General features: G+C 60.5%; 2 protein-coding genes across 2 annotated transcripts; one reads left to right on the top strand and one right to left on the bottom strand.

The window, feature by feature from the left end:
- Positions 1-1,398: 1,398 nt before the first annotated feature.
- DBNL (drebrin like) lies at positions 1,399-17,853 on the top strand. Its single transcript, XM_082501489.1, has 13 exons — positions 1,399-1,449; positions 2,065-2,177; positions 3,055-3,129; positions 4,309-4,455; positions 5,850-5,927; positions 6,483-6,634; positions 7,537-7,591; positions 8,213-8,287; positions 8,384-8,486; positions 12,151-12,300; positions 14,671-14,777; positions 16,171-16,276; positions 17,348-17,853. The coding sequence occupies exons 2-13, from the start codon at positions 2,082-2,084 to the stop codon at positions 17,485-17,487; spliced, it is 1,284 nt and encodes a 427-aa protein (XP_082357615.1). The 5' UTR covers positions 1,399-1,449; positions 2,065-2,081; the 3' UTR covers positions 17,488-17,853.
- A 3,164-nt stretch (positions 17,854-21,017) lies between these two features.
- Positions 21,018-26,424, bottom strand: CAPG (capping actin protein, gelsolin like). The gene is made up of 10 exons (XM_082501483.1): positions 26,285-26,424; positions 25,343-25,414; positions 25,093-25,265; positions 24,833-24,987; positions 23,691-23,852; positions 22,827-22,976; positions 22,637-22,729; positions 21,397-21,529; positions 21,231-21,319; positions 21,018-21,150 (listed from the first exon to the last, which is right to left on the bottom strand). Exons 2-10 carry the CDS (start codon positions 25,363-25,365, stop codon positions 21,085-21,087), a joined length of 1,044 nt encoding a protein of 347 aa, XP_082357609.1. The 5' UTR covers positions 25,366-25,414; positions 26,285-26,424; the 3' UTR covers positions 21,018-21,084.
- Positions 26,425-26,835: the final 411 nt, after the last annotated feature.

Below are 26,835 nucleotides of genomic sequence, written 5' to 3'. Positions count from 1 at the left end.
GATGTGGGGGCTGTGGAGGGATGTGGGGGGGGTTAGGAGGGATGTGGGGGGTTGGGGGGGCTGTGGGGGTTGGGGGGGCTGTGGAGGGGGGTTGGGGGGATGTGGGGGGTGCAGGGGCTTTAGGAGGGATGGGGGGCTGTGGGGGGCTCTGGAGGGGTGTGGGGGGGTTGGGGGGATTGGAGTATGGGGGGGTTTAGGGGGGACGTGCGGGGTATGGAGGGGCTCTGGGGGGTGTGTGGGGGGGTCAGGGGGTGTGGGGTGCCGGGGAGGGGGGATGTGGGGTGTATAGGGGGGATGTGGGGGGGGTTGGGGGGATGTGTGGGAGTATGGGGGATGCAGGAAGGTTTTGGGGGGATGTGGGGGATTATGGGGGCTGTGGGGGGTTCGGGGGGGGCGAGAAAGTGGAGGTGCCGGGGAGGGTAGTTGTGGGGTATATAGGGGGGGATGTGGGGGGGATCAGGATGTCTGGGAGGGTCTGGGGTGTATAGGGGGGGTCCGGGGGGGGGTAAAAGTGAAACTGGGAAGTGTGGGGGTGTGTGGGGTGGGGGGGGATCTGGGGGGGATTTGGAGCTGGGCTGGTGCCCGGGGGGGGATATGGGGTGGGAAGGGTTGAGCGTGTGGGGGTGTCTGGGGGGGGGGCTGTGGGGTGTACAGGAGGGATCGGGAGTGTGGGGGTGTCTGGAGTGGAGGTGTGGGGTGTGTTGGGGGAGTGTGGGGGTGGGATGTATATAGATCAGGGGGTGGGGGGTGTCTGGGGGGGGTGGGGGGTATATAGGGGGATCAGGAGGTGTCTTGGGGGGGATGTGGGGTGTATGGGGGGGATCAGGGGGTGTCTTGGGGTGAACGTGGGGTGTATATGGGGATCAGGGGGTGTTGGGGGGGATGTGGGGTGTATAGGGGGATCGGGGGGTGTCTGGGGTTGTTTGGGGTGTATAGGGGGGATCAGGGGGTGTTGGGGGCAATGTGGGTTATATAGGGGGTGTCTTGGGGTGAATGTGGGGTGTATAGGGGGATCAGGGGGAGTTCTGGGGGGGATCAGGGGGTGTCTGGGGGCATGTGGGGTATATAGAGGAGATCGGGGGGTGTCTGGGGGGATGTGGGGTGTATAGGGGGATGTGGGGTATATATGGGTTATCGGGGGGGGTGTGGGGTGTATAGGGGGATCAGGGGGTGACTGGATTTTGGGGCAGGATGTGTGTGGGGGGCCCTATGGAGCTGTGTCCATCGAGAGGTGTCGGGGGGGGGGGGGGTGCGGGCACCCTGGGTGGGCACGGGGGAGTTTTTAGGGTGCGCTGCAGAGGGTCCGGAGGGGAGACGCTGCCGGGGTGGGAGGTTTGGGACCAGCGTTTCTCTTGGGGTTGGCTAAAAACCTCCGCTTCGGTTTTTATTTTAGGGCTCTGTTCACCTACGAAGGTAACAGCAACGACCTGCGAGTGGCCGGCTCCGGAGGTGAGCGTGGCAGGGAAAAGTTAAAAAAAAAAAAAAATTTTTTTTTTTTTTTCTTTTACCCTTAATTAGGCACAACGCAACTCTGCCGCTCCCCCTTAGTACAACCCAAACTTCCTTCTCTCCTTCCCCTTTGCCGAAGCGGAGCTCGACGCGGCTCCGGGCTGTGAAGTGGGAGGGGAACACGGCGCAGCCGGTTCCTCCACCGCTCTGTGGGACTTTCCCCATCTCCCGTCGAGATGTTTCCCGGTGGTGTTCACCGGAGACCTGCCGTAGGGACGCGTGGGCAGAGTTTGTCGCTGCCTCGATTGAGTTTGGGGCACGTGGGCGCCTCCTTTCCTTTCTCTGTCGCGGTTTGAGTGGTGTTACGGACCCGGGATCTTCCCCTACGTTGAGTTGGGTTTGTGGTGGTGAAGCTCTGAGGAAGAGGAGGGGTGAGAGTGGGCTGAGTCCCGGCTCCGGCACAACCGAGCGGGTAACGGAGGGTGAACATGAAGGGTCTGTGATGTTCTCGGTGTTGGACAACTCCAAATCTTAACAGGAGTAATCTCCGGGTCGTTCCCACCATGTGTACATCATCTCCATGTCTTACACCTTCTCCTTTCTCTCCCGGGGCAGATGGTGGTCTGGAGGAGATGGTGGAGGAGCTCAACAGCGGGAAGGTGATGTACGCCTTCTGTAGGGTGAAGGATCCCAACTCTGGCCTGCCCAAATACGTCCTCGTCAACTGGGTAAGTGGGGACCTGGTGGAAATAAAGCACTGTCTCTCTCCCTTCCATTCTCTCTTGAGTTGTGGTTCCCATCTAGAGTGGGTTGGTTTGGGTTTTTTTTTTGCCCCTCTGCTGTGCTCTGAGGAGACCCCCCCCACAGTGCCGCCTCCAGCTCGGGGGGTCCCAACAGCAGAAGGCCCTGGAGCTGTTGGAGCGGGGCCAGAGGGGGCCCCGGAGCTGCTGGGAGGGCTGGAGCCCCTCTGCTGGGAGGACAGGCTGGGAGAGGTGGGGGGTTCAGCCTGGAGAGGAGAAGGCTCCGGGGAGACCTCAGAGCCCCTTCCAGTCCCCAAAGAGGCTCCAGGAGAGCTGGGGAGGGACTCTGGGTCAGGGGGGGCAGCCGTGGGACGAGGGGGAACGGTTTTACAGTGGAAGAGGGGAGATTGAGATGAGATATTGGGAAGAAATTGTTGGCTGTGGGGGTGGTGAGCCCCTGGCGCAGGGTGCCCCGAGAAGCTGTGGCTGCCCCATCCCTGGAGGTGTTCAAGGCCGGGTTGGACGGGGCTTGGAGCAACCTGGGCTGGGGGGAGGTGGCCCTGCCCAGGGCAGGGGTTGGACTGGGTGGTCTTCAAGGTCCCTTCCAACCCAAACCATTCTACGATTTTATGATACGATGGGTTGAATGAAGCGCTGGAGGATCAGCAGGAGCCTGGAGCCCTCCCGGTGTGGCCGTTGTCCCCGGGCAGGAGGCTCGCCGTGTCCCCCTGGGCAGTGCTTGCAGAAGCCCTCGCCGTGGCCAGCGGCGGACGATTTGCAGACTCAGACCACGGTGCTGCTGCTCTAAAACCCGCCGGGCGGTGGGATGCTGGAGTAAGCGGGCGCCGATGGGTTCTCTTTGCAGACCGGCGAAGGCGTGAATGACGTGAGAAAAGGAGCCTGCGCCAACCACGTCAGCACCGTAGCGAACTTCTTAAAGGTTTGGTCCTCTCTTCGTTGTGTCTTCCCCCGGGATCGGTGGGTTTGGGGAACCTTGCGTGGCTCACGCTGCTCTTTGGGGTGGCACAGAGGCAGGACCGTGGCCAGGAGAAGCTGAGGGTGACCACAGGGCTCCATCCTCCTGTGGTGTAGGACAGCCCGGGCGCGCTGATTCGCCACGCAAATGGGGCAAAACAAAGCTTCTTTCTCCCCCAAGGGACGTTGGCTTTCCCAACGTTGCGTTATCGACCCTAATGAAGTTCAACATGGGCAAGTGGAGGGTCCTGCACCTCGGGAGGAATAACCCCATGCACCGGTCCAGGTTAGGGGTTGACCTGCAAAAAGCAGTTTTGGCAAAGAGGGACGTGGCAGTCCTGGTGGACAACAAGTTCCCCTGAGGCAGCAGTGTGCCCTTGTGGCCAAGAAGGGCAACAGTCTCCTGGGGTGCATTCCAAAGAGCATGGCCAGCAGGTCGAGGGAGGTCATCCTCCCCCTCTACTCTGCCCTGGGGAGGCCACATCTGGAGTATTGTGTCCAGTTCGGGGCTCCCCAGTTGAAGAAAGACAAGGAAGTACTGGAGAGAGGCCAGCAGAGGGCTACGAAGACGTTCAAGGGACTGGAGCACCTCTCTTGTGAGGAAAGACGGAGAGCGCTGGGGCTGTTTAGCCTGGAGAAGAGAAGACAGAGGGGATCTCACCAGTGCTTATGAATATCTAAAGGGCAGGTGTCAAGGGGATGGGGCCAGACTCTTTGCAGTGGTGCCCAGCGACACGACAATGGGCAACAGGCACAAACTGGATCACGGGGAATTCCCTCTCGACACGAGGAAAAAACTTCTTTCCTTTGGTGGTGCCAGAGCACTGGAAGAGGCTGCCCAGAGAGGCGGTGGAGTCTCCTTCTCTGGAGAGATTCCAAACCTGCCCGGAGGCGATCCTGTGCAACCTGCTGTGGGAGACCCTGCCTTGGCGGGGAGGTTGGACTGGGTGATCTCTGAAGGTCCCTTCCAACCCTGACCATTCCGTGATCTCTGAGTGGCTGGTGACATCCCTTTCTCACTTGAGCTCTTTTTCTTCCCTTGGGAGTTCCGGGAGCGTAGACGGGACCTATCAAAGCCGTGTGGTGGGTTTGGTGGCTTCTAGTGTCACCTTCTCACTCCTGCGCTGGCTTTCTCCCTGCTCAGGGGGCTCATGTCACCATTAACGCTCGTGCGGAGGAGGACGTGGAGCCTGAGCTCATCATGGAGAAGGTTGCCAAGGCCTCTGGGGCCAACTACAACTTTCACAAGGAGAGCAGCAAGTTCCAGGACTCGGGCCCTCAAGCTCCAGTGGTGAGTTGGCTCCGCGGGGGCTTTCTGGACCTTCTGGGCTCGCTGGCAGGCAGGGGAAGAGTCTTCCGCCACCGTCACCCTGCGGTGGAAGTGGCTCCTCATGCTTTGACATGGCCGAGGAAGCACTGATGGCTTTGCCTAGGGCCGGTTCTTCTCTCTGACTCGTTGCGGAGTGAATCAGGGCAAGGGGACGGGGTGGTGGCCCAGCCGAGATGGTCCTCACAGCAAATAGAAAGCCTGAGCTCTCTTCTCTCCATCGACCCAACCATTTTTTTTTAAGCGGGACTGATTTCCCCCCAGTTCTATTCTGGTTTTTAGAGACGCTCAAGCTCCAGCTTTTTCCAGAGGAGCTGTGGCTGCCCCATCCTTGGAGGTGTTCAAGGCCGGGTTGGACGGGGCTTGGAGCAACCTGGGCCGGTGGGAGGTGGCCCTTGCCCAGGGCAGGGGGGGTGGCACTGGATGATCTTCAAGGTCCCTTCCAACCCAAACCAGTCTACGATTCCATGATGGGCGAGGCCTGGAGCTTCTCAAAGGCTGTGGTGCCACCGGGGGGGACAGGGAAGGAGCGGTGTCGGTGCAGCAACAGGTTTCAACCTGCTTTGCCGACGAGCACTGAGGTTCCCCCCCGGTGCCGCGAAGCGTGGAGGCCGCACATCTCGGCGACTTCCTTTCTGTCCATGTGGAAACGTTCTACAGAACGGTGGAGTGTTGTTGTTTTTTGGTTTGTTTTTTTTTTTTTTAACACCCACTTCCCCCCCCTCCCTCCCCGAGCCGGGAGGTTTCGGAGCCGTAGAAAGGAGAAGCTCGGCCGTGTGTCCTCTCCGACTCTGGGCGGTTTGACCTTTCTCGTGGGCAAAGAGCAAACCTGAGCCCTTCGTTTCCCGCGTGTCCTGGTCACTTCTTCGCTGGCTGCTCCAGCCTGGGGCTCTGCGGCACCTTTTTGCCGATTATTTTTTGCCAATTTTTTTTATTTTTTTGGTGTCTTTGAGGCATGATTAAAACCAGGCTGGAAGTCCCCATTTTTTGTTGTTTTTTTTTTTTGCCATCGTCGGGCTTCACCCGCCGCTCCTTTTAAAAAGTCGGGGGAGAAGCGTCAGGTCGTAGTAACTTCAAAAAAAAAAAAAATCACAGACGGTGCTGAGCGCGGGACCAGGCTGGTTTTGCTGTTGTATTTTAACACAGAGGGTCTGTTTATTTCTCCTTCTTGACGATTGATGCTTCTTCCCTCGGCCCCGCAGCATTGGGTGTCCTCTGCTGGGGGAAGGCAAAGCGGGGTCCAACCCGGCCCGTAGCGGCGGCAACAAGCTGCCAAAAAAACCCCCGGGGAGGCGTTTTTTGCAGAAGGCGGCAAAAATTGTGCTTACTCAGCGACTCACCCGCATCACCTTTCCCAGGGCTCTGTCTACCAGAAGACGAATGCCATGTCGGAACTCAAGAGAGTCAATAAAGATAATTTCTGGGCCAAAGCCGAGGTGAGCGCCGTCGCCTCTCTCCAGCAGCCGGGCACGAGTGGGACGAGGCGTTGGGATGGAGGTTTGGAGGGGTTTGGATGTGTCTCCCCCTCTCGAACCGGGGCTCTCCTGTCCCGGAGTCGGGGACGCAGACCCGGGCTGACTCCGGGGATGCAAAACGGAGAGAAAAGGTGTCTTGGAAGAACAATCGATGCTTTTTCTCTCAGTTTAATTTGGCGGGTGGCAAACTCCGTTTTGGGTGAAGAAGCTGGTTTTTTGTGTTGGTTTTTTTTTTTTTTTCCCCTTTCTGAAGGCAGCTCTCCAAGACGGAAGAGCAGAGCAAGGCTGCTCTCCGTTTCCTTCCCGTTCAGGCTGTTTTTCAGCGGGGTTTTACGGCGGTTTTAGCAACAGCCCGTGAACCTTCAGGCTGCGGAAGCGTTACGGGTCCCACCGTGCCGCTTGGCGGCACCGTGCGGCGTGACATGATGTGTTTGTGTGTCGGGGGGGGGGACGGGACGGGGCGTTTCTCAGAGCTGGTGGGGCGAAACCCACAACCTGTTGCGCCTCTCCCATTAGAAAGACGAAGAAAACCGTCGGCTGGAGGAGAAGAGGAGAGCGGAGGAGGAGCGGCAGCGGCTGGAGAGGGAGCGTCGGGAGCGGGAGCTGCAGGAGGCGGCGGGGCGAGAGCAGAGATATAAAGCGAGATCCAACGAAATCGAAGCCCAGAAGTGAGTCCCGAACGGTCGTAACGATGCCCAGAGCCCATCCAGCTCTTCCGGCATCTCTTGTTGATCCTGTCCGTGCGTTCCCTGCTGCTGCCATCGCTGCAAGGCCAAGAAAACTCTTAAGGCAGCGGTCAGGGAGGGATGTTGGCTTGTGCCGGGGTAGGCTCGGTTGCCCCCACGTCACCGCGCAGATCCCGTCCTCCTGATGGCCCCAACGTCAGTCTGCTCCTGCCGACCTGGGAACGAATCGTGTTGGCCTTCGCTCCTCTTCCCGCAGCGGTGGTGGGGGTTGTCCTGGGGGATTCTCCGGCTGGGGGTGCCCCAACGAGCCCCTGGGGTGCAGAGAGCATCTTCTCCCGCGGTCAAACCTCCTGACACGCTTGTCCGGCATCATCCGTGAGGCTCTCTGCCCGCGGATGCTGTCCTCCCCGTACTTCTGAAACCCCTGGCCACCGCGCGTGGGGTGCCGGTAGCCCCGACCGGCTGGTGGAAGGCTCTGAGCCCCGCAGAGAGGAGGCGACGTGTGCGGGGACCGGTGTTGTGCTGGTTTCCTTCCTCTCCAAGCCCGGCGTGACCTCCCTGGTAGGTGGTGGAGCTCACTTCTGCCGGCAGCCGCGGGCGCTGCCTTCCCTTTCTGAGCTGGGATGGGCAACTCTGCCCGGTCCCTCCGTGCCGGGTGTGCTTGCCCATGGCTGCGGAGGAAGAGTTTTCCCCAGTTTGCTCCCACTATTTGAAGCATCTCCTTGCTGGTTTCCCCCGTGTGGCTCCTGGGTGGCCTGGAGCTCCTCATCTGGCCCCACAAATGAGGGGGGAACATCATTCCTCTGGTCTTCCCCACGTAGCTGCAGCAGGATGAGGTCCCAGAACAGCCCCGTTTAACCCCAGTTCATCTTTTGTCACCGCAGGAGATTCCAACAGCAGCAGGAGGCAGAGAACAGGGACAAGGAGCAGCAGCAATGGGTGAGCTTTGGCGTTGTGCCCCGTGGCGAGGTTTATCCCGGTGTCCCCCTGGGACAGGGAGGACAGGGCTTCGGTTTCGGTGGAGCTGGCTTTATACCTCGGCTCACACTGGCGGTGCGAAGGCCAGGCCAGCCGCAGCCTCTGGGAAAGCAGAGTTTAAAACTCTGTCTGGGGAAGAGCTGGGGATGCTGGAGGAAACCGAGCCCTTATCCCAGGGGAAACCTCCTCCATCAGCCTCCAGGATCCAGGGGGTTTCCTCCCGGTTCACCCTCCATTGCCGTGTCTGTTCCTTGTTCCCGTTTCTCCGGTCCTGGGGACTGGATGTGGAAAACAGAGGGGTTTGGATGGGGAAGAATGAGGGCACTGGATGGGGAAAAAGAATGGTGCTGGATGGGGGAGAAGGAGGGGGCGGGATGGATGGGGGAGAAGGAGGGGGAAGGAAGGATGGGGGAGAAGGAGGGGGAAGGAAGGATGGGGGAGAATGGAGCAGGATGGGGAAAAAGGGGGCAGGGTGGGGGAGAAGGAGGGGGCAGGATAAGGGAGAATAGGGCTGGATGGGGAAGGAGGAGGGGGCTGGCTTGGCGCCCAGCAAGGCTGTAGCATCCCCTTTCTTTGCTGCAGAAGGAGCACGCCGAGGAGTACGAGGCCAGGCAGCGGAAGGGCTTCAAGAGAAGCGAATCGGTGGAGAAAGCCCAGGTACGCTTTGCCGGGGAAGGGGGGGGTCGGCTCCCCACCTCCCCGCTGTTCCCCATCTCCTGACCGCGGGGTTTTGCACCCTTTTCGCCTTCGCAGGAGGCCGCCTCGCTGATAGCGCAGAGGGCGGTGAACCCCCGGGACATCTTCAAGCAGAGGGAAAAGTCGGTGCCGGCGGACGCGGCGACAGCTTCCCAGCCAGGTACGGCACCGGGTGCGACCCTGGCGGCGCGAACCGGTTCCCCTTCCCCAAATAGAGCGCTCCCAATGTGTATGTGTGTGTCCGGGGGATGTATATTGGGATGGGCTGAGCACGGGTAGCTCTCATCACACCCAGTTGGCCCGGGAGGGTGTTGGCGGTGAGGCGCTCGCCGTGGCCTGCGCCGGGTTTGAGCTGCGCCGAGGCGGAAGTTTGCCATGCTTTGACTCGACTCACGGAGCTTAAATTTCGTTTTTAAAAACGGAAATTGAATATATTAGTGCCAGAAAGGGACCACGGCCCCAATCTATCCCTACTGCCGTAAATTCCGCCCGATTTTTTTTTTTTTTTTGCGCCGGTGGAACCAAGCGGGATCCGCGGCTCTTTAGAAGAGACCGGTGTGATCTATCGGGATAGAAATCAGGAAGCTGTGAAAACCGAAGCTGAAACCGGCCGAGGAAGTGGCTGAGGGACACGTGATACCCCGGGATGAATGTCTCCTCCTCAGCTCAGCCTCCTTGAAAGTAGCTCGAATTAATTCGCAAGAAACGCTTTTATTTCGCGATGGGAGCGGGCACGCGCTCTCTCGGGCCGGCAAAGCCGTCGGCGGCACAGGGCGAGACCCCCCGGCGGGAGAACGTCTTAAAAAGATGGTTAAAACCGTCGCGGAGGGGAAGGCTGATTTCCGAGGGCGAGAGGTCCCTCGGTGGTGGTGGGGGGTTTGCGGTAGTATTTCTGATGTTTCTATTTATTTCTGTATTTTCCGTTATCGGTGGTTTTTCAGCGGAGGGGAAGGGGTGACAAACGCCCCGGCACCGATAAAACCGGCCGGGCTGAGGGCAGGCTGGCGAGTCCTGGCGCTTATTCACCGCCACGCCGGGGGTAGGACTGGTCGGGGAACTCTCCTGCTTCGTTTTTGTTTGCGTTGGGAGGCGGAGATTGGGCAGATAAGAGGGAAGAGTTTCCTTCTGCCAAAGGAAAGTGAAGCCCGGCAGCAACCGCTCTGCATCCTCCCCGGTGCGGGTGGGAACGCCTGTGGAGTCCGCTCTATTCCGAAAATCACCGCGCTGAGCCCGGAGAGGTGGCGGTGTCCTACTCTTCCTCCCTAAAATGATTTTTTTTTTTTTTTTTTTTTTCTCTTTAATTTTCCCCTTGGCTGCAGCTACTGCTGTAACCAGTAGACAAACTTGTTTTCCCCAACCGGGATCAGAGCTGGAAAATCCTGCTTAGGAGGATAACCCGGCGGTGGGCTCCTAAGGCAAAAAGTGTCCGACAACACCCTTCGGTGACCAACGCTGGGGGAGTCCCGGGGCTGTCGTGGTGCGGCTGGGAGCTTCCATGCCTGCCCAGCTCCTGCAGCCCGTTCAGCTCCTTCTCCCAGAATCCCAGAATGGTTGGGAGCTTGAGGGCCCGAGTCCTGGAACTTGCTGCTCTCCTTGTGAAAGTTGTAGTTGGCCCCAGAGGCCTTGGCAACCTTCTCCATGATGAGCTCAGGCTCCACATCCTCCTCCGCATGAGCGTTAATGGTGACATGAGCCCCCTGAGCAGGGAGAAGGTGACACTAGAAGCCACCAAACCCACCACACGGCTTTGATAGGTCCCGTCTACGCTCCCGGAACTCCCAAGGGAAGAAAAAGAGCTCAAGTGAGAAAGGGATGTCACCAGCCACTCAGAGACCACGGAATGGTCGGGGTTGGAAGGGACCTTCGGAGATCACCCAGTCCAACCTTCCCGCCAAGGCAGGGTCTCCCACAGCAGGTTGCACAGGATCGCATCCGGGCAGGTTTGGAATCTCTCCAGAGAAGGAGACTCCACCGCCTCTCTGGGCAGCCTCTTCCAGTGCTCTGGCACCACCAAAGGGAAGAAGTTTTTTTCCTCATGTTGAGAGGGAATTCCCCGTGATCCAGTTTGTGCCCATTGCCCATTGTCGTGTCGCTGGGCACCACTGCAAAGAGTCTGGCCCCATGCCCTTGACACCTGCCCTTTAGATATTCATAAGCACTGGTGAGATCCCCTCTGTCTTCTCTTCTCCCGGCTAAGCATCCCCGGGGCTCTCAGTCTTTCCTCACAAGAGAGATGCTCCAGTCCCTTGAACGTCTTCGTAGCCTTCTGCTGGCCTCTCTCCAGTACTTCCTTGTCTTTCTTCAACTGGGGAGCCCCGAACTGGACACAATACTCCAGATGTGGCCGCCCCAGGGCAGAGTAGAGGGGGAGGATGACCTCCCTCGACCTGCTGGCCACGCTCTTTGGAATGCACCCCAGGAGACCATTGCCCTGCTTGGCCACAAGGGCACACTGCTGCCTCAGGGGAACTTGTTGTCCACCAGGACTGCCACATCCCTCTTTGCCAAAACTGCTTTTTGCAGGTCAACCCCTAACCTGGACCGGTGCATGGGGTTATTCCTCCCGAGGTGCAGGACCCTCCACTTGCCCATGTTGAACTTCATTAGGTTCCTCTCCGCCAAACTCTCCAGCCTCTCCGGGTCTCGCTGAATGGCGGCACAGCCTTCTGGTGTGTCAGTTTTGTTCCATCAGCAAACTTGCTCAGGGTTCAGTGTCCCCTCATCCAGGTCACGGAATCATGGAGTTTCAGAGTTGGAAGGGACCTCTAGAGATCATCTAGTCCAACTCCCCTGCCTCCCCTAAAGCAGGATTGCCCAGAGCACATTACTCAGGACTGCATCCAGGCAGGTCTTGAAAATCTCCAGAGAAGGGGACTCCACCACCTCCCTGGGCAGCCTGTTCCAGTGCTCTGTCACCCTCACCGTCAAGAAGTTTTTCCGTGTATTTGAACGGAACTTCCTATGTTCCAACTTGTACCCATTGCCCCTCGTCCTGTCACTTGGAACCATTGAAAAGAGCCTGGCTCCATTCTCCTTAAACACAACCCTTTGTATACTTGTACGCCATAATGAGGTCTCCCCTCAGCCTTCTCTTCTCCAGGCTAAAGACTCCCAGCTCTCTCAGCCTTTCCTCATAAGGGAGATGCTCCAATCCCTTAATCATCTTAGTTGCTCTTCGCTGGACTCGCTCCAGCAGCTCCCTGTCCCTCTTGAACTGGGGAGCCCAAAACTGAACACAGTATTCCAATCGTGGCCTCACCAGTGCAGAGTAGGGGGGGAGAATGACCTCCCTCAACCTACTGGCCACACTCTTCCCTATGCAGCCCAGGATTCCATTGGCCTTTTTGGCAACAAGGGCACATTGCTGGCTCATGGATAATCTACTGTCTACCAGGACCCCCAGATCCTTCTCCTCCAAGCTATCTCCCAGCAGGTCCGCCCCTAACCTATACTGGTGTTTGCATTCTTCCTCCCCAGGTGCAGGACCTTGCACTTGCTCTTGTTGAACCTCATTAGGTTCTCCTTTGCCCGGCTCTCCAGCCTGTCCAGGGCACGCTGGATGGCAGCGCCGGCCCTCTGGGGCCTCAGCGAACTTGCTGAGGATACACTCTGTCCCCTCATCCAGGTCGTTAATGAACATATTAACCAAAATCGGACCGAGTATCGACCCCTGGGAGGACACCGCTGGTTACAGGCCTCCAACTAAACTCTGTGCCGCTGATGAATATCTTGAACAAGACTGGGCCCGGTACAGGCCCCTGGGGAACACCGCCGGCTACAGGCCTCGGCACCGCTCATCCCCACCCTCTTCTGCCCTTTTCTAGGTAAACTTCGCAGCCCTTTCCTGCAGAAGGAGGTAAACTCTGTGCCGAATCCTGCCTCTCCCGTCTCTCCTGCCCGGGATGCTCCCGCAGCCTCCTTCACCTCCTCCAACGCTTGGGGGACGCCTCCGGCCTCTCCGCTACCCGCCGCAGGTGCGTGGCTTTGCTTCCTCCCCTAACCAGAGCTTTTCACCTCGCCTCTCCGAATAGGAGCCCCCAAAATTGGGTATTTTGAGGCCAGGCTCCTCGTTTCTGTAGCGGTTTTGGGTTGTTTTTGGTTTGTTTTTTTGTTGGTTTTTTTTTTTTTTTTTTTTTTTTTTTTGTCCAAAGGGGCTGGAGCCCCTCTGCTGGGAGGACAGGCTGGGAGAGGTGGGGGGGTTCAGCCTGGAGAGGAGAAGGCTCTGAGGAAACCTCAGAGCCCCTTCCAGTGCCTAAAGGGGCTCCAGGAGAGCTGGGGGGGACTTTTTACAAAGGTACGGAGTGATGGGACGAGGGGAAATGGCTTCAAACTGGAAGAGGGGAGACTGAGATGAGATATTGGGAAGAAATTCTTTGCTGTGGGGGCGGTGAGCCCCTGGCGCAGGGTGCCCCGAGAAGCTGTGGCTGCCCCATCCCTGGAGGTGTTCAAGGCCCGGTTGGACGGGGCTGGGAGCAACCTGGGCTGGGGGGAGGTGACCCTGCCCGGGGCAGGGGGGTGGGGACTGGATGATGTTCAAGGTCCCTTCCAACCCAACCCAGTCTGTGATTCTATGAAATTACAATTAATGTGATACAGTTTGATTCATTGGCTGTTCTCACCCAAAATCAGTCCCCCCGAGGTATGCATCACACTTCCCCATCCTCTTGCGTCATCTCCCACCGAGTGCCCCCGGGTCCTTCCGCGGAAACATGGGTGGATTTGCCTTTACCCGTGGCAGGAATAACCCAGAGGGTTTTCCGTGACATGTTCTCTATGTGCCCGACGGGGACTTTACCCCCTTCTACCGTACGTGAAAGGTACGGGGCAGGGCCGGGTCGGTTGGTGGATCCCCGGGTGATAACGAACCAGGTGGCCTTTGCTAAACGCCAACGTTTGAAGGTCCCACCACCCCTTTGCTCTCGGGGTTGTTTTTAAGAGTGTGGATCTTCCCTGAGGCCGGTGTGTGATGGGGGGTGGGATATACCCACTCCGAGACTCTTTGGCTTAGGTGTCCGTGAGGTTGGTTGGGAAATGAGTCCCGTTGTCCAACTCAACTCTTTCTGGGGTGTCGTGTCACCATAAAACTCGCTTTTCAAGGCCCAGGGTGGTGTTCTGGGTGGCGGCGTGGGGCACAGGGTATGTCTCCAGCTGAGCGTGGTGCTGAGGATGGGGATGGAGATGAGTTGTCCCTGCCTGGCACCGAGGTCCCTTGTTTCGTCCTCAGCCTTAGCAGGAGGTTCAGGAGGACGTCTCCTGGCTGACGAGCTGAAATTTGGCTCTGTGCACCCCCCGGAGCCCCTCTCCACCCCTCAGACCTTTCCAAAATGCCTTCAAGACCCAGCAAAGGTTTCCCACCCCCAGGCGGTGATGTCCCCCTGGGCAGCAGAGCGCGGGGCCAGCGGCCACCTCTAGCAGGTAGACCAGGGCTGAGTTTTGCCATCCCAGTAAAGACCAGAGGATCTCTGCATGTCCTCGATATGGTGTTCCGAGGGTTGGGATGGCAAAGCAGGGAGAGGAAGCCGGGCTCTGAAGAGCTTTCGCTGCCTGTGGGGAGATGCTCTGTCCCCTTTCGGGTGGTTTGGGTGGGAAGAGCGAGGCTGGCTCTGTCAGGAAGGTCTCGCCGTGGGTGACACGGAGGTGGTGACTTGTCCTCGAAGGGCTGTGTGGTTTTAGAGTCCCCGCTGGCTCATCACTGCCCTGGCCCGAGGCTGCTCCGGAGCTTTTGGCTTCAGGAAGGTGGGAGGTGGGAGGTGGTAAACGACCTCCAAGCTGCCTTTTCCTAAAAAGAAAAAAGAAAAAAAAAAGAAAAAGAAAAAAAAAACCAAACAAAAAATGGTTAAAAAAAACCCCAAACCCTTTGAGGGTTCAGCGAAATGCTTCAGCCGGAGACAGATTTTCTTTGGTGGAGCAAAACCACATTTTCAGAGCGCTTTATCCTTTTTCTGCCGTCCACCCCAGCGATTGGGGACCGGGGACGAGCTCCGGCGGTCCCCAGGCTGCAGTCACCACTAGATGATGCTCTTGCCCAGGGTCTCCTTCTCCAACCTTCTCTGTCAGGCTTGGTCCTCACCACGAGGAACGGTTCGTCTTGAGGAAACTTTATTCCTTTCCCTGTTGGAGCTCCTGAATCTCTCCCGTGACCTTTTTATCGTTCCCCAAACCTTCTCCTCGCCCCGTGCTGGGATTGGTGCTTGCTGGACCCGTCCCCTCTGCAGGACGGGAGACGCGGGGGACATCCAGCTCATACCAGAACCTTGGTGGCACTTCGGGCTGGAGCGGGAGTGGGGCAAAGGAGGGGACGAGGAGAGGTTTTGGTGACGGATATCGTGGCGTTTCTTTCGCAGGACGGGACTCTGGGTACAATTCAAGCCTCCCGGTTTCCCAGGGGGATGAGGCAAATCTGTACGAGGAGCCGCCGGACCCCTCGGCCATCTATGAAGAACCCCCTCAGGTTGGTGCAGAGGGAGGACGGAGAGCAGAATGGTACCCGAGAGGTGGTCGGGATCCTCACACAAGACCGTGGCTTTGGCTCGTTTTTTAGGATGAGTCTGGAACGAGCGTCACCGTGAATCTCCGGTGCTCGGACCCCGTCTGCCGGGGCTAAAATCAGTGGGAAAGGGAGAAACCGCAGTGCTGGCACGTGCTCGGGATGCTGCTCCTCGTCCTCCTCCTCGTCCTCCTCCTCCTCGTCCTCCTCCTCGTCCTCCTCCTCGTCCTCTTCTTCCTCCTCTTCTTCCTCCTCTTCTTCCTCCTCTTCCTCCTCCTCTTCCTCCTCCTCCTCTTCCTCCTCCTCCTCTTCCTCCTCCTCCTCTTCCTCCTCCTCCTCTTCCTCCTCCTCCTCTTCCTCCTCCTCCTCTTCCTCCTCCTCCTCTTCCTCCTCCTCCTTCTCAACTAGCACAGCCGACAAAGCCCAGGCTCTTCTTGGCGGTGCTCCATCAGATTCTCCAGCATCTAATTGCGGGGTTGCGTTTCCCTTGCGGATGGTTTCCTCTCCTCTATCCATCCGTCTCGTGTCCATCTGTGTCCCCCCCCTTCTCCTCTATCCCTCCGTCTTGTGTCCTGTCCCCCCACCCCACCTCTCCAAAACCAAAAGCATTTCGACCACGCTCCGTTTTCTCCATCTCGAATTTATCTGGAAGCGGTTCAAAAGGAGCGGGAGATGGACTGAGCGCTCGCCTCCGCCGTTCCGTGCACAAGGAGAGCAAAAAAACGAGCGCCTCAGGTCTCAAAATAATAATGGGAGAGAGAAATGCCTGGAAAACTGGAGTTGGAGCTTCTCTGGCTTCAGCAGGCTTAAACGTGGGGGTGCTGAGCCGCTGCCCGCAGCCGAGATCCCGTGGGATCGCCTTCCAGATAGTGTCCGGTGTTTCTGGTTGCGATGCCGGCTCCCGGATGGGTGCCGGTTTGTGAGCGCCGGCCGCCTCGGCTCCTCGGGGGTTTTGCGCTCCTGTATCTCCCGGCAGAGATGTGTGGAGCCCCCAAACTCCACATTTTTATTTTCCCGGTGGGAAACCAATGGGGGCTGCGAGGGGTGATGGGCACCCCCCAGTGGCGGGGTGGCGAGACCCCGGAGCACAGACAGTATATTGTATAGACTTCATTATTTCTTATCAGATTTATTATCTTTTTATTATTTTATTATTCCATTAGCTGAAGCGGTTTAGTTTCTTTCGAGCTCGTGAGTCTCTCTGATTTTTTTTCTCTCTCTCGTTACGGGGAGAGAAATTCAACGAGAGCATCTCTCGTGCGCTTTAGTGGCCGGTCCGGCCCAAACCGCGACACTGCTGCTTAACGAAGCAGGAGCTGCGCTAACTCCATTCCTGCCTCTCTTTTTTTTCCGGCAGGAACAAGTCGACAATGCCAAATACGAGTACCCGGTGGAGTACCAGGAGCCGCCGGACCTGGTGGGGAAGGGGCTGTGTGCGCGGGCGCTCTACGACTACCAGGCTGGTGAGACCTGCGGGCTCTGGCGCGCTTTGCCCCTGGACTGGGAGCGGGTTTGCTGGGCCCAGTTTGTTGCCAGAGAGCTGGACTGGAGACATCGCCCATCGCACCGGGCGATCCCGCGGCAGGGCGCTGGATAGAGCGTTTTCCGCCCAAATTGGAGGTGGAAAAGCAAGCGGAGGAAGCGGATGGCTTCTCTATTATTTGCCTAATGTGGTTCTTGCTCCCCTCCCTGTGTGGGGGTCTGGGTGGGGGCACCCCCCGGTACCCGTACGGGCTGGGGATGAAGGGACGGAGAGCGGCGCTGGGGAGAAGGACCTGGGGGTGTTGGTGGGTGAGAAGTTCAACATGAGCTGGCAATGTGTGCTGGCTGCCCAGCGAGCCCCTGGCAACCTGGGCTGCATCCCCCGCAGCGTGGCCAGCAGGGCCAGGGGGGGATTGTGCCCCTCTGCTGCGCTCTGCTCTGGGGAGACCCCCCCCGCAGTGCTGCCTCCAGCTCGGGGGGTCCCCACAGCAGAAGGCCACGGAGCTGTTGGAGCGGGGCCAGAGGAGGCCCCGGAGCTGCTGGGAGGGCTGGAGCCCCTCTGCTGGGAGGACAGGCTGGGAGAGGTGGGGGGGTCAGCCTGGAGAGGAGAAGGCTCCGGGGAGACCTCAGAGCCCCTTCCAGTGCCTAAAGGGGCTCCAGGAGAGCTGGGGGGGACTCTGGATCAGGGAGGGGAGTGATGGGGGGACAGTTTTAGACTGGAAAAGAGGAGATTGAGATGAGATATTGGGAAGAAATTCTCTTCTGTGGGGGCGGTGAGCCCCTGGCGCAGGGTGCCCCGAGAAGCTGTGGCTGCCCCATCCCTGGAGGGGTTCAAGGCCGGGTTGGACAGGGCTTGGGGCAACCTGGGCTGGGGGGAGGTGGCCCTGCCCAGGGCAGGGGGTGGCACTGGGTGGTCTTCAAGGTCCCTTCCAACCCAAACCAGTCTGTGATTCTCCCCTCCCCTGCCTCGCTGTTTTACCCAGATGTAACTTGTAACTGGCTGACCCCATCTGTTGGTTTTTAACCCCCTCCCTCCTCCCGTCTCCTTCCAGCCGATGACACCGAGATCTCGTTTGATCCGGAGAACATCATCACCAACATCGAGATGATCGACGAGGGCTGGTGGCGCGGCTACGGTCCCGACGGTCACTTCGGCATGTTCCCTGCTAATTACGTGGAACTGATAGAGTAAGGGGGCAGCGGGGCCCAGAGCCGCTCCGTCCCCCCGCCAGCACTTGGCTCCTGCCTGATTCTTCCAAAAATGTGGCTTTTATTTCTCTTTTTTTTTTTTTTTTTTCTTTTTCTTTTATTTTTCTTCTTCTTCTTCTCCAAGTGAAGTGCCATTGCCCTGCTCCCCCGGCAGCGGGGCTGACCCAGGCGCCGCTCTCCTCCACCCTCTCCCATCCCTCCCCCCCCTCCTCTCCTCCTCGTAGCCGGTTGGGATGAAGGCTCATCCCATCTCCCCCCGCTCCGCTTTGGAGCGTAATTCTTTTTCAGGGCTCAAAGGAGGGGATGACAAATCCCTTACGGGGCATTTTCAGGGAACAAGTTGCCTCTCTCCTCCCTCCCCCCCCCCCCCCCCCCCCCGATTCCCCACGCTCTCTCCGACCCCGCGGCCACCACGGAGAAACCGCTTTTCTCCGTTCCGCCTCGCTTGACGATGCTCGCCGCCGTGATTTGAGCATCCCATGGGGGCTGACAGCACCCGGAGAGCCGAAACGGCACTCCGCCGCCTCACTCCCCCCCTCCCCCCCCCAACGGGGGCTTCCACGACCCTCCCTGTGTTCTCCTCCCCAGCGGAGGGCTTTTCTCTGCCCTTCCCTCTCCCCCGAAACACCTTTTGGGGGGGGGGGGTTAAATCACGAGCGAGCTCGCTCCCCTTGCGGCGGAGCTCCAGCGAGGCCGGAGCGGGTGCTTTTGGTTTAATTTTTTAGCAAAACCCGCGAGCGTGGGATTCCCACACCCCCCACCCCACCCCCCATCTCCCCAAATTCACTGTGAACAAGGAAGAGCCCAGTCCCGCTCCCACCTTTATCCCTTCCTTGAGGTTTCCCCCCCTTTCCTCGGTGTCGCTCTCGGATTAGGAGATGGTTCGGAGAGGTCAGGGGGTCCCGTTTCCCCCCCTCCTCTGGCTCCTGGGGGCTCATTCCCCCGTCCCCCCCCCCCGTCCCCCCCTCCCGGTGACAATAAAAGGGCTTTTCTTTGGTGATGGATGCAGCAGGATCCGGCCCTACGGTGCCGGGGGTGGCAATTGGGGTGAAATGCCGGCGTTTTGGAACAGAGCTCACCTATTCCTAAACGTCGGTCGCGAGCGCTAACGAGAAAGCTTTTAATTAATAATTAGGGCAAAGCCCAACCCCCGAGCGGGGGGATGGCCGTGTGTTTTTTCGCGACGGGTCATCGTGCCCCTGTTCGTGCTCCAGAGAGGGAAGCAAAAGCAGGGATAATTAGATAAATAATTAGCTCTGGTGCTAATTATTTGAGTCTAACGAGGGAGGGAGGTTCAGTCAAAAAAACGACCGGAGGCAGCGATGGGGCTCCCGGGGTCTGGATGGCCCTGGGGGTGTTTTGTCCCCCAAAGCCGGGGTTTGGGGACACTGGGGGTTTGGGGACACCGAGGACATTGGGGACTTGCAGAGATAGCGGGGGGGGGTGGGGACATGGAGACTGCAGGGAGACGGGGATGAGGGGACCTTGGAGGCGCAGGGACAATGGATTTGGGGACATAAGGACATTGAGGTTGCGGGGACATGGGGCACTGGGGTTATGGGGACACTGGGGACCCGGGGCTGGCAGCCAGGCGGGTGCCATGGGCCATCTGCCACCCCTGATGGCGCTGGGTGCTCACGCAAGGACTGGGAGTCCCCAGTCACATCGGCACCCGCGGGTGCTGCCCACCCTTGGGGACACCGTACAGCAGCGGGCATCACCCCGCGGGGCAGAGGCCTGGTGCACTCGTGACACAGGTGGCCCCGCAGGCTGCCGTGCAGGGTGGCATCACGCTGGGGCACCGGGGACATCTTCTTGCCACCGCCCTGGCGTTGCCATAGCCCTGCCCTGTCTGCGTCCCCTCCTGTCCCTTCCCAGGGCTGGCACCCTGATGATGTGGGCACAGGGACAGCATGGGCATGGAGATGATGGGGTATAGAGGTGGCACATCTTGGGCACGGCGATGGTGTGGGCATGGGGACAGGATGGGCATGGCATGGGCATGGAGATGATGGGGTACAGAGGTGGGATGGCATGGGCAAGCAGGTGGGCATGAGGACATGTGGGCATGGGGACAGCGTGGGCACGGCGTGGGCGTGGAGATGATGGGGTATAGAGGTGGGATGGCGTGGGCAAGCAAGTGGGCATGAGGACAGCGTGGGCATGGAGATGATGGGGTATAGAGGTGGCACAGCGTGGACACAGGGATGGTGTGGGCATGGGCATGACACGGGCAAGTAGGTGCTGTGGGCATGGGGACAGCATGGGCATGATGTGGGCATGGAGACGAGGGGACACAGAGGTGGCACAGCGTGGGCATGGAGGTGGTGTGGGCACAGAAGCAGGGTGGGCACGGCGTGGGCGAGAAGGTGATGTGGGCATGGGGGCAGCACGGGCATGGTGTGGACATGGAGATGATGGGGCAGAGAGGTGGCAGAGCGTGGGCATGGTGTTGGCATGGAGGTGGTGTGGGCACAGAGGCAGGGTGGGCATGGAATGGGCAAGCAGATGATGTGGGCATGGGGACAGCGTGGGTGTGGTATGGACATGGAGATGACCTGGGCATGGGGACAGTGTGGGCATGGAGATGATGGGGCAGAGAGGTGGCAGAGCATGGGCATGGTGTTGGCATGGAGGTGGTGTGGGCACAGAGGCGGGGTGGGCATGGGGTGGGCAAGCAGATAATGTGGGCATGAGGACAGCCTGGGCATGGTGTGGGCATGGAGATGATGGGGCAGAGAGGTGGCACAGCTTGAGTAGGGGGTGGCGTGGGCATGGGGACAACACGGGCATGGCATGGGCAAGCAGATAATGTGGGCATGGGGACAGCATGGGCACGGTGTGGGCATGGAGATGATGGGACAGAGAGGTGGCACAGTGTGGGCAAGGAGGTGGGGTGGGCACAGAGGCAGGGTGGGCATGGCATGGGTAAGCAGATGATGTGGGCATGGAGACGACGTGGGCATGGAGACAGTGTGGGCATGGAGATGATGGGGCAGAGAGGTGGCAGAGCATGGGCATGGTGCTGGTGTGGAGGAGGTGCGGGCACAGAGGCAGGGTGGGCACGGTGTTGGCGAGAAGATGATGGGGCAGAGAGGTGGCAGAGTGTGGGCAGGGGGTGGCATGGGCATGAGCAGAAAGGTGGTGAGGGCCTGGAGATGGCAGAGGTCCGGCAGCAGTGAGGGTGGGGAGACAGCGTTGGCCCAGAGTTAGTGTTGGGCATGGCACGGGCTTGGGGTTGGCACGAGGGTGGGAATGACACGGAGTGGGCAAAGGCACGGGGATGGCACCGGGATGGGGACATGGGCTTGGGGACGGCATGAGATGGGGATGGGAACAACGTGGGTGTGGGGTTGAGAAAGGCACAGGGGTGGCACGTGGATGGCATGGACATGGGGATGGGATGGACATGGGGATGGCGTGGGATGGGATGGGCAAAGGCATGGGGATGGTGATGGCACCGGGATGGGGATGGCATGGTGACGGGGACAAAGCGCAGGTGTCGGCAGGGAGCTGGCATGGCCGGCACAAGCCCGTTGACACCCTGGACCGGGCGCTGACCCCGCGGGCACCCACTCCCTCACTTCCAGTTGGTGAAGAACTGCTTGAAGAGGGGCGTCTCGCGGCCCTGGGGCAGGATTTCCACCTGCCGGGACAGGGACAGGGAGGGGACGGTGACATCGCCCATGCCAACCCCCCGGGGCACCGCTGACCGCCTGCACCCACCTGTGTCCGGGGAGAGTGGCCCATGCGGGTGATGACCTCCTCGGCCACTTTCAGGGCCGCCTGGCGCTCCTGCTCGTTGGCCTTGCGCCCTGTGAACGAGGAGGTCAGAGCTGCCCCGGGGGTGGCCCTTGTCCCCGCGTCCCCCGCCGTCCCCTTCCCCGGGCACCTTTCCAGACGTAGACCTTCCCGCCGGCGCCGTTGTCCAGCACGAAGCAGTCATCGGAGCAGAGCAGGCTCTGGCTGAAGGGGCTACTCGCGGCCACCTGGCTCAGGTCCATGCACCCCGTCGCGTCCGACACCTGCCCATGGACGGGACGTCACTGCATGGCCACCCCGGGGTCCCTCGGCTGTGCCCAGCCCTGTGTCCTCCTGCGCAGCCATTGCTGCGTTCTCCATGTGTGTCTTGCCCCAGGGCCACTGTGCTGTTCCCTGGCCATGCCCAGCCCCATATAACCCCTGGGGCCACCACGGTGTCCCCTGGCTGTGCCCAGCCCCGTATAACCCCTGGGGCCACCACGGTGTCCCCTGGCTGTGCCCAGCCCCATATAACCCCTGGGGCCACCACGGTGTCCCCTGGCTGTGCCCAGCCCCATATAACCCCTGGGGCCACCGTGGTGTCCCCAGCCATGCCCAGCTCCATGTGGTTTCCCTAGGGCCACTAAAGTGTCCCCTGGCCTTGCCCAGCCCCATATAACCCCTGGGGCCACCACGGTGTCCCCTGGCCATGCCCAGCCCCATATAACCCCTGGGGCCACCGTGGTGTCCCCAGCCATGCCCAGCTCCATGTGGTTTCCCTAGGGCCACTAAAGTGTCCCCTGGCCTTGCCCAGCCCCATATAACCCCTGGGGCCACCACAGTGTCCCCAGCCATGCCCAGCTCCATGTGGTTTCCCTAGGGCCACCACAGTGTCCCCTGGCCATGTCCAGCCCCATATACCTCCCAGGGCCACCGTGGTGTCCCCTGGCCATGCCCATGTCCTAGGGCTGCTCCATGTCCCCCCTGGGGCTACCACAGTATCCCCTAGCCATGCCCAGCCCCAAGGCCACCACAGCATCCCCTGGTCACTCCCAGCCCCATGTAAACCCCTCCAGGGCTACCATGGCCATGACCTGCCCCAGGGTCACCACAGTGTCCCCTGGCCATGCTAAGTCCCACGTATCCCCCCAGGGCCACCATGGCATCTCCCAGCTATGCCCAGCTCCATCTGTCTCTCCTAGGGCCACCACAGTGTCCCCAGCCATGCCCAGCTCCGTGTCCCCCACTGGGGCTACCACAGCATCCTCCAACCATGTCCCACAACAGGGTCACTGTGGTGTCCCCTAGCCATGCCCAACCTCGTGACCACCATGGTGATACTCAGCTATGCCCATCCCTGGGGCCACTGTGGTGTCTCAAGGTGACCTTGCCTTGTAGAGGATGGCTGCCCCCGCGTTTCTCTGATCGGCCACGATGTCCTCCTCGGGGCTACCCTCCTGCAAGGTGGGCTTGGGGCCCAGCACCTGCCGGGTGAAGAGACGGGGGGTATCACAAAGCCACCCCCCATGGCCACTGGGGTCACCCTCTCCTCCCAGCGGGGACATCGGGGCTCCAGCGTACCTGGAGCATCTCAGGTGGTTCCTCGCCGTCCACCACGATCTCCAGGTGAGCCTTGCCACCTCGCTCGCCGTCCCGGATGGCGGCGGCCAGCTCCTGCGCCCTGCTGCGTTCCAGCACGTTGCACCTCGCCCCACACCAGATGAAGAGGGTCTGGGGACAGGGAGAGGGGACAGCGGTGACGGAGCCATCTCACCTCCCCCAAGCCACCTTGGTGGCCCCCAACCCACCTCGCCCGGGTTGAGGATGAAGCAGTCGCTGAGGTTGAAGCTGGCCCAGGGAGATGGCCCGATGGACAAATGGACACCCCGACAGATGGACCCCCAGACGGACCCCCAGACGGACAGACAGACACCCGGATGGACAGACGGATTGCCCCGATGAACAGACGGACAGGCACACCTATGGTTAGGGGGACACCCTGACCGATTGATGGGCACCCCAAGAGACAGACATCTTCAAGGACAGACAGACGCCCCTATGGATAGACAGATGACCCAGTGGATGGACGGCCACCTGGAAGGACAGATGAACAACCCAACAGACTGACAGACAGAAGGACAGACAGACATCCCAGCAGATAGATACCCAGAAAACCAGGCAGTCACCCCTATGGATGGATGGACGTTTTGACAGACAGGCGGACACCCCGACAGACGGTCACCCAGAAGGACAAACAGCAAGCCCTACAGATGAACAGACGCCCCAGCGAAGAGGACCACCCCAACGAGCTGATGGACGCCCCAGAAGACAGATGGACACCCAGAAGGACACGTTGCGCTTCACCCTGCCCCAGGCGAGAAGGTTCTTGGGAGGGGACAGGGAGAGGGACAACGGTGCCAGGGCCACCTGGTGGCACCCACCCACCTCGCCCAGGTCGAGGATGAAGCAGTCACCGGTGTTGAAGCTGGCCCAGCTCAGGTCCCGCTCGCTCGCCCGGATGTTCTTCTTGCCCTTCACCTGGTAGAGCTTCCGCACGGGGCCGGCGCTGGAACGGGTGGTCTTGAACGCCGAGTCCACGCCACCCTCCTACCGGCACAAGGGGTGCTGAGCGCCCATGTGGGGGTGCCCAGCACCCAGTGGAGGTGCTGAGTGCTCCGTGAGGTGCCCAGCACCCAATGGGGATGACAAACACCCAACATGGATGCCAAGCACCCAACAGAGCTACCGAGCACCCAACAGGGATGTTGGGTGCTCCATGAGGTGCACAGCACCCAACAGGGATGACCATCACCCAGCACAGATGCTGAGCACCCAGAGGTGATGCTGAGCACCCAACAGGGATACCGAGCACCCAATAGGGTTGTTGGGTGCTCCATGAGGTGCCCAGCACCCAACGGGGATGACCATCACCCAGCACAGATGCTGAGCACTCAGTGGTGATGCCGAGCACCCAATAGGGTTGTTGGGTGCTCCATGAGGTGCACAGCACCCAACAGGGATGACCATCACCCAGCACAGATGCTGAGCACCCAGAGGTGATGCTGAGCACCCAACAGGGATACCGAGCACCCAATAGGGTTGTTGGGTGCTCCATGAGGTGCCCAGCACCCAACGGGGATGACCATCACCCAGCACAGATGCTGAGCACTCAGAGGTGATGCTGAGCACTCACCAGGGAGGCTGAGCATCCAGCAGAGATGCTGAGCACCCAGAGAGGATGCTGAGCACATGGTAGAGGTGTTGAGCACCCAGCAAGGATGCTCAGCACCCATCAGGCATGCTGAGAACCCACCAGGGAGGCCGAGCACCTACTGGGGATGCCCCCAACACCCAGAGAGGGGGTCCCACATGCTCAGAGGGGTCTAAGCAGGGTGGTGAGGGTGCTGAGAGCTCGGTGGCGACGCTGAGCACCTGGTAGGGATGCTGAGCACCCAGTGGGGAAGCTGAGCACCCATCCAGCATGCTGAGAGCCCGGTTGGGGTGCTGAGAGCCCGGTTGGGGTGCCGAGCGTCCAGTGGGGATGCTGAGCTCCAGGAGCACCCATGAGGGGTGCCCGACACCCGTACCTGGTAGGTGACGCCGCGGGGGAAGTACTCCATGAAGACGTCGGACTCGTTGCCCTGCACCTCGCGGTGCGTCACGGGGCGCTCGCCCAGCAGCGCGTTGAGTTGGGTGGAGAGGAGGGCGCAGGCGCCCTGCTCGTCCCGCGAGGAGTCCCGACCTGCGGTGGCAACCAGAGCTCAACCCACCGGTCCCACCACCGCCATCACCCTGATCCCACCACCACCATCACCCCGGTACCTCCACCCACCCCACCGGGGCTCACCCATCCAGAGGTGGAGGTGGGCTCGCTCGTCCGGCCCGTTGTGCAGCACCAGGTAAGCGTCCCCCGAGAAGAAGACACCCCACGTCGTCTTGGGGACCTCCACCGGCCGCAGCTTCTCCACCCGCCAGATGTGCAGCCCCGGGTGGGTGGCGGTGGGGCCAAAAGGGGAACCGCTGTGGGGTGAGGGGGTGGGGTGAGGTGGGGGGCGAAGGGGGCGGTGGGGAGGGGGCGGGGGGGAGGGGGTTGGTACCTTTTGGGGAGAGCGGTGTACATGGCGTCGGGCGGGTGGTGAGGGGTGGGGTGGGTGGGTGGATTGATGGACCTGTGGATGGAGGGACACCATGAGATGGACAACACAAGGGATGGAGAGCCAGGAGGTCAAGGACATCCCGGTGGGGAGATAGGTGCCCCGACAGACGGATGGACACCCAGAAGGACAGACAGACACTCCAACAGACACTCAGAAGGACAAGTGGACACTCCAAGAGACACCCAGGACAGGCAGACACCCCAACAGGCAACCAGGGCAAGTGGACACCCTGATGGACCAATGGACGCCCAGAGGGACAGACAGATAGACACCCCAACAGACACCCAGAAGGACAGACAGACACACCAACAGGCAACCAGGGCAAGTGGACACCCTGATGGACAGATGGACACTCAGAAGGACAGACAGATAAACACCCCAACAGACACCCAGAAGGACAAGCGGACACCCCAATGGACAGATGGACATCTAGAAGGATGGACAGACACCCCTACGTACAGATAGATGCCCCTACAGGTAGGTGGACACTCGGAAGGACAGACGGACACCCCAATAAATGGACACCCAGGTAGACAGACACCCCTAATAGCCAGATGTACCCCGACGTACAACTGGACACTTGGAAGGACAGACGGACACCCCTACAAACAGATGGGCACCCCGATGGATAGGTGGACACCTAGAAGGACAGACGGACACCCCTGCAGACAGACAGACACCCCAGTAGGTGGGAAGCCCCCGAGACAGACAGATGGACACCCCCCGAGGCACACTCTCCCCCCCCCCCCCCCAATGGACAGACAGACACCCCGGAAGACACCCCCATAGACAAACAGACACCTGGACGGACAGATGGACGCCCTGAAGGACACCCGGAGGGACAGCCGCCCCCCCCCCCCTCCAATAGCCAGACAAACGCACAGCTGGACAGCCGGACAGCCGGACACCCCGAGGGACAGCCGGACACCCCTCTGGCTGGACCGGAGGGCCGCAGGACAGACGGACACCCCGACGGCAGCGGGACACCCGGAAGGCGGTGGCGGTGACTCAGGCGCAGGAAAGGGTGGGGACGGGGGGGGGGGGACGGGGGGGGGAACAGACGGGGGGGGGGGGGACGGGCATGGCCACGCCTGGGCCCCCCCCGGGGAGGGGTTACGTGGCCTCGAGTGGGGTCTCCCCCACTGGGACCCCCCCCCCCCCCTTCTACCCCCCCCCTCTGTTGGGACCCCCCCTCGCCTTCCTGGGACCCCCCACCCCACTGGGACCCCCCCCCTTCCTGGGACTCCCCCCCCCCCTTCCAACCCCCCCCCCGGTAGGGACCCCCACCCTCAAGGGACCCCCCCACCCTGCAGGGCCCCCCCCTTGCATTCCTGTGCCCCCCCTCCTCACTGGGACCCCCCCACCCTACTGGGACCCCCCCCACCTCACTGCCCCCCCCCCCCCCGCTGGGACCCCCCCTCGCCTTCCTGTGC

Source organism: Vanellus vanellus (assembly GCF_965231255.1).
Source record: "Vanellus vanellus genome assembly, contig: HAP1_SCAFFOLD_742, whole genome shotgun sequence".
Lineage (NCBI taxonomy): Eukaryota > Metazoa > Chordata > Aves > Charadriiformes > Charadriidae > Vanellus > Vanellus vanellus.
The sequence above is the reverse complement of the archived record's forward strand: the minus strand, read 5'-3'. Positions and strand labels throughout refer to the sequence as shown.